This window comes from Bacillus rossius, assembly GCF_032445375.1.
Source record: "Bacillus rossius redtenbacheri isolate Brsri chromosome 9 unlocalized genomic scaffold, Brsri_v3 Brsri_v3_scf9_2, whole genome shotgun sequence".
Taxonomy (NCBI): Eukaryota; Metazoa; Arthropoda; class Insecta; order Phasmatodea; family Bacillidae; genus Bacillus; species Bacillus rossius.
This window is the reverse complement of record NW_026962013.1, coordinates 3667603-3685117: the sequence shown is the minus strand read 5'-3', so window position 1 is coordinate 3685117 and position 17515 is coordinate 3667603. Positions and strand designations below refer to the sequence as shown.

The 17515-nt window shown below is 44.7% G+C and overlaps 1 protein-coding gene across 4 annotated transcripts in view; it reads left to right on the top strand.

Moving 5' to 3' along the window:
- Positions 1–374: 374 nt before the first annotated feature.
- LOC134543324 (pericentrin-like) overlaps positions 375–17515 on the top strand; it is an 80480-nt gene continuing 63339 nt past the window's right edge. For 3 of the 4 annotated variants that reach the window (XM_063388273.1, XM_063388272.1, XM_063388271.1), the window contains exons 1-11: positions 414–665; positions 1766–1921; positions 3506–3578; positions 4629–4717; positions 6193–6423; positions 7231–7356; positions 9854–9984; positions 10452–14631; positions 15502–15603; positions 16111–16279; positions 16680–16827. In XM_063388273.1, coding sequence (XP_063244343.1) covers positions 621–665; positions 1766–1921; positions 3506–3578; positions 4629–4717; positions 6193–6423; positions 7231–7356; positions 9854–9984; positions 10452–14631; positions 15502–15603; positions 16111–16279; positions 16680–16827 — 5450 coding nt within the window. In that variant the 5' untranslated portion in view covers positions 414–620. Of the gene's footprint in view, positions 666–1765; positions 1922–3505; positions 3579–4628; positions 4718–6192; positions 6424–7230; positions 7357–9853; positions 9985–10451; positions 14632–15501; positions 15604–16110; positions 16280–16679; positions 16828–17515 lie in introns of all 4 variants that reach the window. The other variant, XM_063388270.1, reaches the window with a different exon arrangement.

Sequence of the window (17515 nt, the reverse complement as noted above, 5' to 3'; positions counted from 1 at the left end):
AAATTCCCTCTAAGTTACACTCATAGAGTTGTGATGATGTATGACAACTCCAATACATAAATAAATTTAAATAACTGAGAAAGACACCTAATCGTGATTAATTCCAACATCATAGTAATTTGTAACTTGATACGTAAGTTTATTTAGTACCCTAAAAATAATCGCAATATACGGAACTTAACGAACATCAAATAAGTAGATAATCGTGCCGAAACAAACAGCAGACAACTTGTCCTCGCAAATCTTCCTCGAGCGAAGGAGTGTGGAGTGACCTGAGTGCATTTTGCTCTCTCGTGTAAAACGGCGATCCTCCATTCTGTTTTTGGCTAGTAAAACGCGCAAGGGCCCCCCGAGAGTTAAAAAGGTCAAAAAGAGAATTCTAGTAAAACAAACGTAAAGAGTTGGCACTTGGCACACATTTGTAAACATAGAGTAAAATACACTTGAAATACACGGTTTCAAAAGATGTAAAAACTTCACTTAAGAAGCCGCGGACTGTTAAAAGTTTTATTTTATTTGTAGTCTGGGTTGCTTTGAACAGAGACAGAGCGGTTGCCTTGTCTCCCACATTGATTCTGCTTTTAGCGTCAGGTTTTCTCGTCATTAATAAATCTTAAAGAATGGAAGGTAGACGTCAAGAAAAAGTGGACGCTGGACGAGAAAAGGTTTTTATGTACTATAATTTAAATATAGATCTATATATTCATACTTGCTAGTTATCAAGAATATCCTTAAATGGATGTGAATTGTGACAGTTTAATTACAAAGTCTTAAGTTCGGTTGAGAATTTTTTTTTTAATTATGAAACGCGTTGCGCTCGACGTTTCTTCTATCATATCACATTGGAGGGATTAATTGTCGCCAGTATAGTGTCAAACAATAGGGAAAATAATTATAATTTTGTCGGGCTAGGTCGGATACATTGATTAAAATATATTGTTGAAATTAAGGATGTACCAACTGCTGAGCGGGTGGGAGGGCGGGTAGAGCTGGGGAGACGAGTTGTGATGGGGAAGCCTAGAAGTAGGAGGGAGAATACCAAGGAGGTCTTAAAGAAATGAAGAAATACGGTGAAGGGGAAAAATTCTACGGTTGTAGAATAATAGGGGATTGGAATGTGTTAGATGAGGAGTGTGTATTGGCTAGTAGTGTAGCTCAGTTCAGGAGAAGTGAGGTTTTTTACCCATTCGCAGCTATATTAATAATAACTATGGTAAATATGTAGTTTAGTGGTATTTGCAAAAAAAAATGTTAAAAATCCGAAAGTACTTTTATTACCTATATGCTCTTTCACTTCCTCTTTTCATTAAACCCCGGCGGAGATAAGAAATTCCAAATACTTTAGGAGGTATCAAATTTTTTTAATTTTCATAGTTTTGCGATATTTGTTAAAAAAAATATTATTACTTAAGTTATTTTTCTTATTTCTCAGAAGCCTATACTTTTACCATGTCACGACCTTTTGTCAGAAGATTGTGTACCTAATGCTCATTTCTTCTGTACTGCCTCACATTCACTGCAACACACTTATTTTCCAAACTATTCCATTCCCCAATCATTTTAATTCAATAAAAGTTTTGTTTGTACCATTGAAGCCACTTTGATAATGTTAGCTACGTTAAAAATACTAAGTAACGACATTGTGTGTTGGGAAATATAGATTCAACCATTTAGTAAGTGTTGATTGTGTCATGTATTGATATTCTGTGTTGTGTGGTGTTTTCACATGTGTCTTGCTTCGTTGCTAACGTGAATCTGCTTCCAGTTTGCTGCGTACCAGAAGAGAAAAAAGAAGTCAGTCCGGCAGCGGGACAGGGTGCAGGGAAAGGAGGATGAAGCGGGTGGAGAGACGCTTCTGTCTGACACGTCCACTGGAGCTCTAGACATGTCGCTGTGTTCTTCTTTCTCCAGTGTATCTGGCGTGAGTGTGCCTCCAACATGCTGCCTTTCAGCAGGCTTGCAAACTTAAATGTAGGCAGGAGGTAGGGGGGACATGCCAAATAAAAGCGCTTTGACAATACCTAATATTGGTGCCACAAATTAAGAGAGTTTAATAAAATTAGTTTTTATGTGTTAAAACATTAGACAGGAAATCAGCCTATTCTTCACGTAACCAGTAGTAATTAAATGTGCGTCAACAAAAAATTTTAATAAAAAAATTCACTTGGAAATATAGCTACGATCATCATTGTTATATGTAATGTGATAACTTATTATTGTCATAAAAATAAAAATACACCGAACCTTGCGAACAATGCAGAAGCAGATGATGGTACCAACCAAAACTCTCAGCAGATGACTCGACAGACCTGAGATCAGTTTGCCCCCATGAGTTACATAGTAGAACAAACACCTGTCATTATGTTTCCGGAAATTAAAACACTCAAGGGCTCCCCGAGGGGGGGAAACGTCAAAAAGAGACTCTCTGAGTAAAACAAACATTTGGATGTTCGATTTTCTGGCAATTTCCTAATCAACTTGCGCATAACAATAAGTAATTATGAAATAACTGAACTAATGCATGTATGTATACACAAATGTTTATTCATTGAAAAGAAGTCCTTTCTCACCCAGGGGTGCGACAACAGGGGGGGGGGGGGGGGCAAGGGTTATTTGCCCCCCCTCTGAAACCTTGAAGTGGTGGCAAACGGGCAAAGAAAATGCTGTGTAATCAATTTTTAGATAATAAAACTGCTTAAATAGCACCATTTTCCACCTTGAAATATAAATTTTCCCGAGGGAGGACCCCCGGACCCCCCGCTTCAATAGGGGGGATCGATGATTCTTTATAAAAAGGTATATTGCCCCCCCCCCTTTTTGAAAATTTAGTTGTTGCGCCCCTGTTCTCACCTGAGACAGGGTCGTAGGTGTGAGGGCTCCAGTGACATATCCATTACAGATCAACGATGGAATGCATTGAACGAGGGAACAGAGTTTTGTCTTGAGAAATCCCAATAGGTAGTTCACTGCAACTGCTTCAAGTTTTACTCTTCCGAGAGATCCTGAATCAAACCTTAGAAGGATCTCAGGCTTTTATTAAGTTTTTAGTACATAATTCTGGAGGAGCAAAGTGTCAAGACTCGGAGAGATTTTAGGATGGCTGTGGAAGTAATCTTCACTCTTTCGCATTCCATAGATATCCTATCATTTTTTTTGTAACTAGCACATCCTAATTTTTGTACAGCCGACTTAACGTATTTTAGTGATAGCTGGCTCTGTATTAGTCTTTCTGTCACTGTAGTCTCAGTGCTTAGTTGGCGTTCAGCCTAGTCTAGTACCAACCAGTCTCTGGCCAATGTTCAAATGAAATGCCCAGTAAGAAATTAGGTTTGACTTTGCTCTAACCTTGCTCAGAGTACCTAATCGTGAAATGGAATGTGATGAAGTCAGCCGGACAGTTCCTGTTGTTCGTGCTGTTACACTTGGTTATGAGCTAACTTGCACGGACGTGTGTTTGAGTTGGCTGCTGATGGTGTGATGTGAGTGCATGCGTGCGTGCTTGCAGCCGTGCGAGACGGGCAGTGACGTCGCGCGGGAGCTCAACGCCAAAGTCAGGGAGCTGGAGGACGTGATATCAGGTCAGTAGACGCTCGGGACACTCAGCAGTGTGTTACAGAGTCATCATTTCATGAGATGCTGTTTATAGAGACAACAGTTTATGATTTTATTGTCAGTCCAATTTCGTTTTCAAAACAGAGGATTTCTGTGTTATTGTTCTTATTTTTATTAAAGCTGTTTTGCAATACTTAGTTCACCAAAGTTGTGGTGAAATTTATATGCATCATTTTTATAATAAAATAATTAGGATTAAATGTAAATGGGTCTAAAACAAATACGTTCATAGCAATAAATATAAGTTAGCAAACATTTGTGGTTATTAACCAAAATATCACAAAATTCATTAAAGTTTTAAATCAATTTTGAATAAAATTAAAATTCGCACACAATTTTAGGATTCTAAGATGGCTACACCTGTGGCTCAAACAATTATTTTCTATTGTGTGACACTTAAAAGGATGTAAGACAGAAGGTTTACAAATTACCTGCAAAACAACATACCACCCTCATTTTGGAAGAATAAACTTTCCAACCGTTTTTCCATAACCTACAATGAGCCACAGCAATGGTATCAATATCATTACATATAAACGGAACTTCACATTGATTCTTTACATTATTCTGGGAAATTTTTTACCAACCATCCTTTACTACATGTAAATGTTTTACTCTTGTAATAATAACAATTTTTTATTACGTAACAATCGTACTTTCGTATTTAACAAATTACTCAGCACTATAACTCCTACGTAATTTCTATAGGGACTGTGAAAACTTTTTGTATTAATGAGAGAGTTTTGTATTTAAAGGGTTTCACTGTGTAATACAGGGGAAACTCAGGGAAGTTGGTTTGAAGTGAGAGTGTGGCTACGATGATCATTCCAAATTCCACCTCGACACTTTGTGCTGTTCCCGTCTCTCCCTTGGCCGCCCTTGATGCCTTCTCCCTTTGGGGTTTTTTAGTGTAGCGTTCTCGTTGCAACCTTCATTCTAACCTTTCCCTTCGTGTGCCCGTGCCAACTCGCCCGTGTTTGTTTGGTGACCTCCCATCCGTGCGAGACGTGTTGCAGGCCAGCAGGCGGCCCTGGAGGCTCTCCGGGGCTCCAGCCGGGAGCAGCAGGCCGAGCACAAGGCCCAGCTGGACAGCTACGTGGCCAGGGTGAGTGGGCCCCGCCGCGCCGTCCTAGCACGTGGGAGCTAGGTCCGGACATGACATGCCATCTGAATTTTGACAATGTGTCTTCTCTGTGAATTCTCGGGGTGAAAACATAGAATTTGTAATTTAAATGATAGTATATCATGTAACATCGCAGAATTCCTGCCCTCCCCTCCCCCCCCCCCCCCCCAACTACTACTTCCAATAACACTTTTACTGAGAATGTTTTAATTGATGTTTTTTTTTTTTTTTTTTAATGTTTCATAATTATTTTATTACTTGTGTTTCTTTTATTATGAATAGGCATTTTAAGTATTTGTTTGTGTTTTAATATTATTATTGATTTGGGTTAGGTTCTATATAAAGCTGAATGTTGTAAGTTTTTATCATTGGTTTCACTGTAATTTACTTTATCACTTAAAATTAATTACGTTTTGTAAAATTTTTTAAAGCATATTCTAGGTAATAATACTGTCACATTCTAGAAAGTTTCAAATGAAAGGAAGACATGTGCAACACTCCGTCGCCAGCAAGTTATTCTTCACGCCTCAAGTTAGTGAATTGTTGGAAAAATCCAGCATGTGGATGCATAACCACGCAGCAATAGACTGGAACTTTCGCTGGGCGCTGCCTCGCCAGCCAATCAGAGCGAGCCTTGAGGTGGTGCGATGTGTCTTCCAAGACTTTTAGAGAGAAGCAAATTTTTCAGTATTTTTCCCTGTATGATCAGGTTCTGAGTTCTGTGTTGTGATTGGTCGGTTGGCCCGTGAGGTTGCATCCCTTTGTTTCCAGCTTGGTAAAAGTAAGGTAGCTGCGTGGCACAAGTTAGTTGTGGCTCGATCGTGGCTACATGCGGCCGCGTCGTCGGCAGCTCGCCAGAGACAATGAAGTTACGAATAGCCAACTTCAAGCCTGCTGTTCGGACCAGGCTTCATTTAATAAAATTAAAACAAAGGGACTTGAATTTTTTTTTTTTTTGTTAATTGAGCGACATGCTGCATGGAATATGTGATAAATCATCTGGAACTGTAAGTTATTATTTATTTTTTTATTGTTTTTGTTTTGAGGAATAATAACAAAAAAACTTCCTTGAAATGTCTTTTTTTTTTAATGCAACTACTTAATACTGAAGGGAATAATTTACGTCGATATTGGCAACTATATGAACTTAAAACAACAAACTTCGAAATCACAGTACAATATAAATGTAAACTTTTCAAGTGATTAAACTGTCTTGTTACAATTCTGGGTTGTATTGCCGGGCCACCCTGGAATGCAACAATTATTTTTTTAGTTCATTGGCCGACAAAAATCAGCTTTGCCTTCGATACACACACAGCAGTGAAATGTTTAACAATACTACATGTAAGTACGGCCATTGGTAGTTATTAGTGAAGCAATGAGCCTTGGACTGTCGGTGGAACTAGGCGTGTACTCCCGAGTGCCTCTGGACGTGTGGTGTCGGTGGTCGTGCGCAGCTGAGGGAGTACGAGGGGGCCGTGCAGGAGAGGAACGCCGTGATCGAGCGTCTGACGGCGTCGCTGCACGCGGAGCTGACGACTCGCTGCGCGCTGCAGCAGCAAGGGGACCACCTGGCCCAGGAGGTGTCCCTGCTGGAGCGCCAGCTGCAGGCCACCAGCGAGCTGGTCGAGGGACACCATTGGGACACGGGCGTGCGTCCCGACCAGTACCTGGCCCTGCAGAACAAGGTGCGTGTCTCGCCTCATTTTTGAAACAAACAACCAAATAACTTTGTATTCTACGCACAGAACAAAGTGCTTGGACAGAGACTAAAGTATCGTGTTTGGGGCGTTCATAAATAATATTGATTGGCACTGAAGTATAAAAAAAAATACTTAGTTCGAGATATCAAAATACTTTGTTGTTGAAATTTGTTTCCTGTGTTGCAAATGTACGACTTACCGCGTGATATTTTCAGAAATGGTGTTGATCAGCTCGTGTAATTAGCTGTAGGCACCAAACTTTGTTTCCACAAAACTGTTTAAATGTTACGAACAACTGTCAAAATTGCCCAATTTTTGTAATTTTTCGCTAATTTTGCTGTTTACCCTTTTTTCTGGGGCCCTACTGATTAGTATTCAAATACAACAGATATACTACTGATTAGATATCTAGAAGGTTGCAGGATGTATCACAAGAGTATTATTTTTCTGACAGTTGAAACTTTTTTAAGGTTATTATTAAATCCATTGTCATGTTTTTTTTTCCTCATAGTTTTATATTGGGTAGAAAATGCAAACAGTTACTGCCAAAAAAAAAGTTCATCCTGTAAATTTATCACCAACGTTTTGCGCACATGTTATTGATGTGTTGTCGCAGCAGTGACGGGAGGGTTAAGACAATGATATGCTTGGTCACGTCAGACCTGAGGCATGTCGTCACCGTGGCAGTTGCTCGTGTGGAAACCACACCAGGCTTCTTGTCGGCCGTTGCCCGGACTCGTCCACGGTCTCCCCGGAGGCTGGCGGGGCGTACGAGGAGACGGGTGTTGGCAGGTGCTGACGCTGGAGGCCTCGCTGCAGTCCGTGGAGGAGCTGAAGGCCCGGCTGGCCGCGGCGGAGGCGGAGCGGGACGACACGGCACACGAGCTCCGCCAGCACAAGAGTCGCTCCGCACAGGAGGTGTGTCTGCTGTTCCGCCCAGGGGCGTAGCCAGGGGGGGGGGGGGGGGAAGTTTAGGGGTTCAAACACACCCCCCCCCCCCCCCCCTCTTTAGCACCAAATCTTTAATTAATTTCTTATTCATCACTCAAACAAATTTCATATTAAAATTAATAAAATTTTTACCATTACTATATTTAAATTTAAGTACCGAAAACTGCTAAAATAGCTATATTTTACACCTTAAAATCCAAATTTTCCCGTGCGAGGACCCCCGGGCCCCCCCCGCTTTAATACGGAGGGGGGTGGGGGCATGCTTCTTAACACCCCCCATACACAAATCCTGGCTACGCCACTGGTTCCGCCCCGCTCATAATTTGACAAGGCTTTATTCTGGCTGCCAGCGCGGCGATAAAAACAGAATGGACAGGTTATTTTCTGGTAAAGGCGAATGGTATGCTATACCATTCTGAGGAATCAAGTAACACCTGAGGCCATACCACCCAGGTCCCCTCGTCGAGAGTCCCTGGGTGAAGACAAGAAGAAAAGCTAGTGCTCTTGGCACGCCCTAACGGGTTTAGTTCCAAGAGGTGGAGGTGGAGAAGCCAGGCCGGGCTTTGCCCGGAAATAACTTGTTCCGCCCCGCTCGCAGGACCAACTGTGGCACTCTTAACACAGTGACAGTAGCTCTTCCTTTTGGTAACCGTTCCGTATCAAACTTCCAAGTCTAACCCTTGATCCTGTATGATTTATCATGTACTTGTTGTTTTAATTTAGTACGTTGAAAATTCATAGACATAACTAAAATATTACAATACAAATGTTAGGAAGTAAAAAATAAAAATAAAAATAATTCTTTTATTTTTATTTGATCTGAAAATACTATCATAATTCATTGTTACATCACAATTTTTGTTATATGCGGGATCTTTCAATGTACTAAATGAAAACAGCAAGCATCATGTACCCCAGGATCAATGTATTCAGGATCATGACATTAGGATCAAGGGATAGATTTGGCGAGAGGGGGGGGGGGGGGGGGCGGGGTGGGGTCCAATAAATTAATTTTTCTTTGGGAATGTAACACTCAAATCTTCAAATCCTCACATACCATAAAATCTTTATTATTCAAAAGATTCAATATTTGAGGATAAAGATTAGAAAAAAATATTACAGGAATGAAGCAAATTAAGAAATTCAACACTGATAACCTCTGAAGTTTACAGCTCAACTCTCGCACCTGTGTTTCCGTACCATGTGTGTCTCTGCCTGAGGACGGGAGCAGATAGCAGTTCCCGAAACGTCGCTTGTTTCTGTTTTGGTAAAACTATTGTGTTCGTTTGTCTTTTCGTTTTGTCGTGTTTTTGTCTCGTTTCAACTGTTGTGCTGAATTATTTTGAGTTCAATATTTTTGTGTTGTTATCATTTGTGGGGTTTTTTTTTTTTTTTTTTTTTCGTTCTCTTAGTACATTTAGCTTTGTTTTTCTTTGTTTGTTGACCATATTCCTGTTTCGGAATATTTTTTGGTGTTCATATCCTTGTTGACAACAGCAATTGTTTGCTTAATTTTGTGTGTTTTTTGTCTTTTTTGGGTATTTTTATTTATTTATTTTATTTATTAGTTTTTCTTCAACAGAAAAAGTTCTTAGCAATGGCGTATGTCCAAAAACTTACATCAAGTCATGCACTCCCATTGCACAAATCTTTTAAAGATAACACAGTCGAGTATATACAATGTATTAGTGTATATATGAGTATACATATGTACACAGGCCGCTGCGATTCGCCAGTCTGGCGCAACACGTCACTAGCATGTCGGTGACGCGAACCCATAAGTTTTGCCCCTGCCAAAAATCGCTCAACGTGGCTAAAGAAGTTTTCACTTCAAAAAAAAAAACATTTATGCAGGAAATACGTGCAAGTTGGCACTGTGTGTTAAGTTCTTTTGATTTTTTTTTTTAATGTTATCAACCTTTGTCTGTTCAGGTTCTCTAGTAGTGTGAGATCTCTGTATTGTAGTTCTCAAGCAGTCGGTTTAGGCTAGGCTAGCTGTCACGAGCCACAAGCCGGAACACTCGCACTTCTCTTCACACACCTCAGCACAGTTGCTGCAAACCCGCCAAACCACCCAACTCACTTACACCTCAGGGTCCGTTACTTACATCACCATTAAAACCTAATGTAGGTATATTTTCACAACTAGAGGTAGTTGGGTATAAATCAGCGGCGTAGCAAGCGGGTGGCAGGGATGGTCCCCGCCAGGGGCGCCGTAGCAGGAGGGGGCACCGCATCGACGGTTTCGCGTTACTGAACCCCCCCCCCCCCCTCTCTTTTAATCCAAGGGGGGGCGCCGTTTTCAATTCTGGCCGGTTACACCAGTCACCTTAGCTACGTCACTGGTATAAACAAATTAAATTTTGGTTCGGTGAGGGTTGGAATGTTTGTCTTCCGTGACGTGGGAAAGGAGCGAGCTGAGCGGGGCGGGGCTCACGGGGCCCGGGGCGTGCTGGTTGCGCAGGTGCAGAGACTCATGGGCGAGGTGGAGCAGGTGCAGCAGCGCGCGGCGGCCGCTGCAGCGGAGCACGCCCGCAAGCTGGCCGAGACGGAGGAGGGCCTCGGCCTGCAGCTCAGGCTGAAGGAGGAGCACAGGTGGGTCCCGTCAGCCTCCAACCCCGCAAGTTTGACTGCTCCGAACAATCAAAATAATTCTGTCAAGTATTTCTGTGTTTGAAAAACCTTCAAGTGCGCAATGTAAAAAAAGAGTTACTAATAACAGTTTTAATTTTGGTTCAATTCACTAACAACGTCCCAAATCATTTACTTTCATTGAATTTAATATTTAAATTAAATTAGGTATTTGTCATTAGATTTAACATTTTTTGGTAGACAATGCTGACTAATATCATAATTTAATTGCAATTTGGTCTTTGTAGTGTATTAACTTGAATTTTGGTATTTTTTATTTGGTGTTTTGATATGCTTTTTGGTGTTATTTTGGTGTTATCGCAATTGACCATATAATCTTGTCCCTATGATGGTTGTGAAACGTGTAACGTGCGACTGTGCAGTGATTTGTGGGGAGTGCAGCGGGGTGCCTGGCGTGTGGTGTGTTGCAGGCGCCATGTGGAGGAGGAGAAGCGCCTACTGCAGGTAGCCTACGAGGAGCTCTCGGTTGTCCACCAGCGGTCGCCTCTGGAGAACGGAGGTCTGGAGGTGGCGTCTCGTCAACTGGACGATGCACTGCGAGCGAACGCAGACACGAGGGCAGCGATGGCGGAGGCTCGGAGGCGCTACGAGGAGGAGCTGGCCGCCGTCCGCAAGCAAAGCGATGAAGAGGCGCGGGCGTTGCAACGCGACGTGGACGAACTGCGGCAGCAACTAGAGCGTGCGGTGTCCGAGAGCCGGCGGCTGTCCGGGGAGCTGGAGCGGGAGAGGGAGGCCCACGCGAGGGACGTGGCCGCCCTGAGCGCGCAGCTGCGTGAGCACGGGCAGGCTTGCCAACTCCAGGAGGAGTCCCACAAGCAGGTGGTCCAGGCGCTGAACGAGCGCTTGAAGGAGGCGGCGCAGGGGGAGGAGAAGACCCCTGACGTGGTCACCGCCCACTTGGAGAGCTTCCGGGCGGACAGACGTCGCTACGAGGAGCGTGTGGATGCCTTGAACGCTCGCTTGCAGGAGTCCATGAAGACTGGCGAAGCTCGAGAGAGGCTCCTCGCTGATAAAGAGGCGGAGCTGGTTGTGCTGAAGGCGCAGGTGTCCAAAGTGAGCTCGTTGCTGGAGCTTGCCACCCAGTCGGAGAATGCTCTCGCGCAGCAGGTTGGCTCTCTTAGCGCACGCTTGCAGGAAGCCGACAAGAACAAGGTGGATGCAGAATCTTACAAACTTCAGAACGATGAATTAAACTGCAAAATAAAGAAATTGAATGATGATTTGTCTTCTAGAGAGCAAAAGATCAAGGAATATGACGACGAGGTAACAGAACTCAAGAGCAGACTTGTGGAACTTGAAGGTTTAAAAGTACAGGCTGAAAATTATGAAGCGAAAATAAAGAATTTAAGCTCCGAGACAAAAGAGTTACTAAAATACAAGGATAAGGCATTGGCGTTGCAGAATGAAATAGATTTACTCCAGGGAAATTTAAATGAATTGTCGCGAATGTTCCCTGATGCAGAGGCGTTGGTTCCATCCGAGCATCACGTATCCAAGCGTGAGGCAGTGGAATCATTTTTTACCGTGGACAAACTTGAGCAACTGAGAGTAAAACTGGGAGTTGTTTTAAAGCAGAGGGAGGAGGATCGTTGCTTGCACCAAGCGGAGGTAGCGAGGTTGAACGAGCAGATAGCTGCGAACGCGCAGGTGGCTGAGAGACAAGCGGCCGAGTGGGAAGAGAGGATTGCCTTCTACCGAGACCGGCTGGAGAGCCTGAGTGGCCAGGTGTGTGCGGTAGAGGAGCAGCAGAGGACCGAGGTGTCGCGACTGCAGGACGCGCATCGCACCGAGGTGGAGCGTTTGAAGTCGTCCCTCGACCAGGAGGTAGCCGCCCTCAAGGCGGAACTGGCGGCCCAGAAGGCGCACCATGCCAAAGAACTCGAACAACACCAGGCCGCTTTCAACGTGGAATTGTCCCGGCTGAAGGAGGCCCACGACTTGAAGTTGGTGGAGCTGGATGAAACTTACAAGTCGCAAAGTGCTGTACAGGTGCAGGAACTCGGGTCGCCTGAAGAGAAGACGGGAGAACAGCCAGGAGAGGTAGAGGCAAAAGGTGGGGAGTTGTCGGGGCCGCACTGGAGCGAGCTGGAGTTGTGCCGACAGCAGATAGCGGTCCTGAAGGGGCGGCTGGAGGAGGCCAGCGCCGCACAGCAAGAGCACATCGCGACGGTGGCTGCCTGCCAGTTGCAGGTGGAGAGCTACAAGCAACAGGTGGAGCTGCTGGACGGCCGCTGCGAGGACGAGCTGGCGGCAAGACAGACGGAGTTGGACGAGCTCCGGGGCAAGATACAAAGTATGACAGACGGTGAGAAGGGCCTAAGGGAACACTTGTTGGCAGCACAAGCACAGATACAAGAGCTGCAGAACTCACGTATTATCACAGTGACTGAAGTTACAAACGATATCGAACAGCAGAAGGGGCAGTTGGGTGTTAAGGAAGAAGAGTTGGCGAGAGTGCACAGTCAGCTACAGGAGAAAACAGACTGTGAGAAGGGCCTGAGGGAACACTTGTTTGCAGCACAAGCGCAGATACAAGAGCTGCAGAACTCACATAAGAGCACAGTGGCTGAAGTGATGAACGATCTTGAACAGCTGAAGGGGCAGTTGAGTGTTAGGGACGAAGAGTTGATGAGTCTGCGCAGTCAGCTACAAGAGAAAACAGACTGTGAGAAGGGCTTGAGGGAACAGATACTGACTGCAGAAGCACAGATTCGAAATTTGCAAGAGTCACGAGAGAGCACAATGGCTGAAGTGACGAACCAACTAGAACTTTTGAAGGGGCAGTTGGGTTTGAGGAATGAAGAGTTGGCAAGTTTGCACAATCAGCTACAAGAGAAAACAGACTGTGAGAAGGCTTTGAGGGAACAGATACTGACTGCAGAAGCACAGATTCGAGAGTTGCGAGAGTCACGAGAGAGCACTGTGGCTGAAGTGACGAACCAAGTAGAACAACTGAAGGGGCAGCTGGCTGTTAGGGACGAAGAGTTGACGAGTCTGCGTAGTCAGCTACAGGAGAAAACGGACTGTGAGAAGGGCCTGAGGGAACAGATAATGACTGCAGAAGCACAGATTCTAGAGTTGCGAGAGTCACGAGAGAATACAGTGGCTGAAGTGACGAAGCAGCTTGAACAGCTGAAGGGGCAGTTGGGTGTTAGGGACGGAGAGTTGACGAGTCTGCGCATTCAGCTACAGGAGAAAACAGACTGTGAGAAGGGCCTGAGGGAACAGATATTGACTGCAGAAGCACAGATTCGAGAGTTGCGAGAGTCACGAGAGAGCACAGTGGCTGAAGTGACAAACCAAGTAGAACAACTGAAGGGGCAGTTGGCTGTTAAGGACGAAGAGTTGGTGTGTCTTCGCATTAAGTTACAGGAGAAAACAGACTGTGAGAAGGGCCTGAGGGAACAGATGATGACTGCAGAAGCACAGATTCTAGAGTTGCGAGAGTCACGAGACAGCACAGTGGCTGAAGTGACGAACCAACTAGAACAGCTGAAGGGGCAGTTGGGTTTGAGGAATGAAGCGTTGGCAAGTTTGCACGATCAGCTACAAGAGAAAACAGACTGTGAGAAGGGCCTGAGGGAACAGATAATGACTGCAGAAGCACAGATTCGAGATTTGCAAGAGTCACGAGAGAGCACAGTGGCTGAAGTGACAAACCAAGTAGAACAGCTGAAGGAGCAGTTGGCTGTTAGGGAAGAAGAGTTGGCGTGTCTGCGCAGTGACGATGGAGCAAAGGAAGTGAACGAGGGAAAGACGAGGGGAGGTCGGTTGACGGCAGACCCGGCCGGACAGCAGGCGGACGAAGGGGAGCCCCGGGGTGACGCGGCAGACCTGCAGGAGGCGGCGGTGCAGTGCCTGAAGATGGGCGGCCTCCTGGCGGGCAAGGACGAGCTACACCTGGCCCTCACCGAGCGCGTCGCCCGGCTGGAGCGCGACCTGGAGACGTCCCGCCGTGACAACTCCCAGTTGACGCTGAAGGTGGTGAAGGCGAAGGAGCTGCTGAAGAGGCTGAAGGACGAGAAGAACAAGGCGTCGGCCAGGAGCGCGGACCTGGAGGCGGAGTGTGAGAGACTGCGGGGGGAGGGGGTGGAACTGGGTGCGCAGCTGGAGTCTGCGAAGTCAGAGCGGGACAGAGAAGTGAAGGAGTTGCTGGCGAGGCTGGACGAGAGTGAGGAGACTCGTGTGTCGCTAGTGGCACAGCTGAGCGTGCAGACCAAGGAGGCGGGGTTGTTGAGAGAGCGACTGCGACTCGCAGAGCGCCGGTGCGAGGCGGCGCTGGCGGCCAGGGATGAGTACGAGCGGGAGGTGCAGGAGACGTGGCAGGTGCGGAAGGACGCCGAGGACGAGCTCGTAGAGCCGAAGGCAGACCCGGGTGTTGCGAGGCCGGAGATGGAGGCGACCCAGACCCCGGGCGAGGAGAGACTGCCGAGCTGGGATGAGGTGCTGTCTGACTACCAGAGGGAAGTGCTGGGACAGCTGGCAGTGCGTTGCGAGCAGCATGCAGGTTTGGGGGACCTGCTGGGGTCCTCTGGGATACTCCAGGAGACCATGTTCCAGCAGAAGCAGCAGCTACTCCAAAGGCTACAGGTCAGCAAGTGGTTTGGTTACGCTACTGCTTACAATCAAGAATACAGGTTAATTTGTGCTTGTACATACGTGTGTACTGTATTAATTCAGAAATAGTTTTACATCAGCCACATTATGCTGATATAGTGATAAATATTATTCTTCACGTAAGTCTTTCATGGTGGCAGTGATGCTGGTGTGGAATTTTCTTTAAGCCTTTATAATTTTGCACTGCATATATAACTCACTGACATATTCAACTGCCACAATCATGCTAAATTTGATGATGCTAACTGCTCTATAATATTATTAAAAATCTGAAAATAACATGTAAAAAATGTCAAATATCTGAAAATTGTATTCTAAAAACGAGTTCTATCTATGGTATAATTAGAAACAAGAGTTGTATCATGGAATAAGCAGCATTTAACCGAAACATAATTCATAATCACAAGAAAACAATTCTTTGAAGTTTGAAATTCAAGGAATGTCATTATTTTTGGACAACATTTGTACGGAAGTGCATGGATTAGAAAAATTATTTAATTTCTTTGATCGTGAATCTCTTGCTGAATCACTTTAAACTACAAACCGTCGCTGATTTATTCTACTAATTTATTACAAATTATTTTATCGTTAAAATGCAGCATGTAAACGTTACATTATTTGCTGGAATAGTTATTACAAAACAGAATTTATAAAAATGAAAACAATAACACAGAAATCTTCTGTTTTATAAACTTGATTGGACTAAAAATGAAACCATGAAATCCTTGTCTCTAGGTATAATCTGTCGCAGGACAGAACTGTATAATATGTTTTAAACTAGGTATGGCTTCCGAGTGTCTGAAGGCTGCGTCGAGTGACGTGTGACGTGTGTGTCTGTGGCAGGGCGCAGAGCACGGACAGAGTGTGTCTGCCATGTCGGGCTGCGACGACATCCTGGCTGCCGTGGAGCACTCTCTGCGCCGACAGCACGTCGCTGCCCTGCAGGTAGCGTCGCTCCCCTCTCCCCCGGCCACTGCTCTCTGTCTGACGAGGAGAGTCTGAGTGACTGTTCAGGCAGCACTGAAACTTGTACAACATAAAATTTAAAAAAAAAAAAAAATCTTTTTTTCAAAGTTGTCAGCATTAAAATATTTAAAAAACTATTACTTTCAAAACTTTTAGCACTCCTAGTATTGCTGATAGGACCAATGACTGCACTCGGTACATGATAGGCCCAGTTTATTTATTTATTTATTTATTTATTTCGTTAAAGAGAAATTAAGGCATTTAATGATTTATCTATGATTTTTTTCCTGTGAAGGGTTCAATTATTTCCTAAAGTGCAGATACAAGAACTAATAATTTTTTATAAAAACAAAAGTTTAAACGTGACCGGACAGTGGCAGAACAGTGCCATACCTGACCAGAGAGAGTAATTGTGTTGTATGAAGCACGCACAGTGGTGTGTCGAGAAGGGGGGTGGTGCCACGGTGAACCACCTTGTTCTCGCAGGCGGTGGCTCGCGCGTGGCGTGACCGGTACGAGTCGGAGCTGGCTGCTGTCGTGTTGGCGCTGGAGGAGACGGCGCGCAGCAGCCGGAAGTCCGACGCCGCTACCAACTGTCAGATCGAGGTGGAGACGTTGCTCGCAGCACAAGAGCGGTTGCTGTCTGCCCTGGAAGGTAAGCTGTATTGATGCACCCTGTAGGTCAGTGCTCGCGTTTCTCGTCTGTAGGCGCTTGAGGTTTTGTTTTTAGTTTTGTCTGTCTTGTATTAACTTCTGACAGTTGATCCATGCTGTGCTTTATATGTTGCTAACGCTTTTATCTGCTTGTCTTCAATGTGGTCCTTTTAGCTCGTGGATTCTTCGCTCAAGTAACGCCTCCATCTGTGTTTGCACCTTGCTGACTCCATGTGTGAGGGGGAAGTGAAGGCAGTAGTGTGTGTGTTTGTGTATGTATGTTTGTGTCTCTGTGTGTTTGTGTGTTTGTTTGTGTGTGTTTTTTGTGTGTGTTTTTTGACTGTGTGTGTGTTTTTGTTTGTGACAGTTATGAGAGGCTAAGCGCGCACCGGATGTTGCAGATGTGCAGGAGCGGTTGCGTGGGTTCCACCACGGCGCGGTGGCACGTCTGCGGGAGGAGATGCAGGCGGAGCACGGCCGTGTGCTGCAGCAGCTGCAGCAGATGAGGGCCGCAGTGTCCAGCCTCCGGTCGCCGGACGACTCCTCCAGGTCAACTCTCGCTCTGCTGTGCATGCTCGGCCCGACGCTGTCCGCCATATCGCTGTTTTAGGTTACGAACCATCTCTTTAGGCAAAATAATTTTCCAAAAAAAAATGTATTGTAGAGTTATGGCCTTTTGAATATTGACAAAAAAAAAATGTGGCAAAGTTAAAGGTAAAGCATAAAATTAAAATTTGATTATGTCTGTTCCTGATGTGGAAATTCAGCTAGGCTGCTCTGTTCTTTATGCTTCTCAAGTTGTACAAACTGTCTTAACCCTTACAGGTGATCTGGATAAATTCTTTATTTGATTAAAATCTTAAGAATTGTCAAAATGCTCAAAACGTAAAGAAAAAAAAATCCACACTCAGATGTGATTATAAAAGCTTGTAAGTGTTTTGCAAAGTTGATTAATTCATATTATTTTCATTCTTAATTGTATTAACCTTCACAAATTGCAGCAAACTGTGAACAATAAAAGCAACAGAGAGCAATCTTCGTCAGATGATGCTACAACTTGCTGAGAAGATATAAATTGAAGCCGAGTGGACACTAAGTCCAGTCGACCGCAGCAGAGGTTAAAGATACAGGGGGGGGTTAAATTAAACCCAACGGCAGTGGTATAGGTGTTTTGAAAAGAAACAAAAAGACAATAACAATAATTTAAAAATAATATAACAGATTTATTTATCATAAA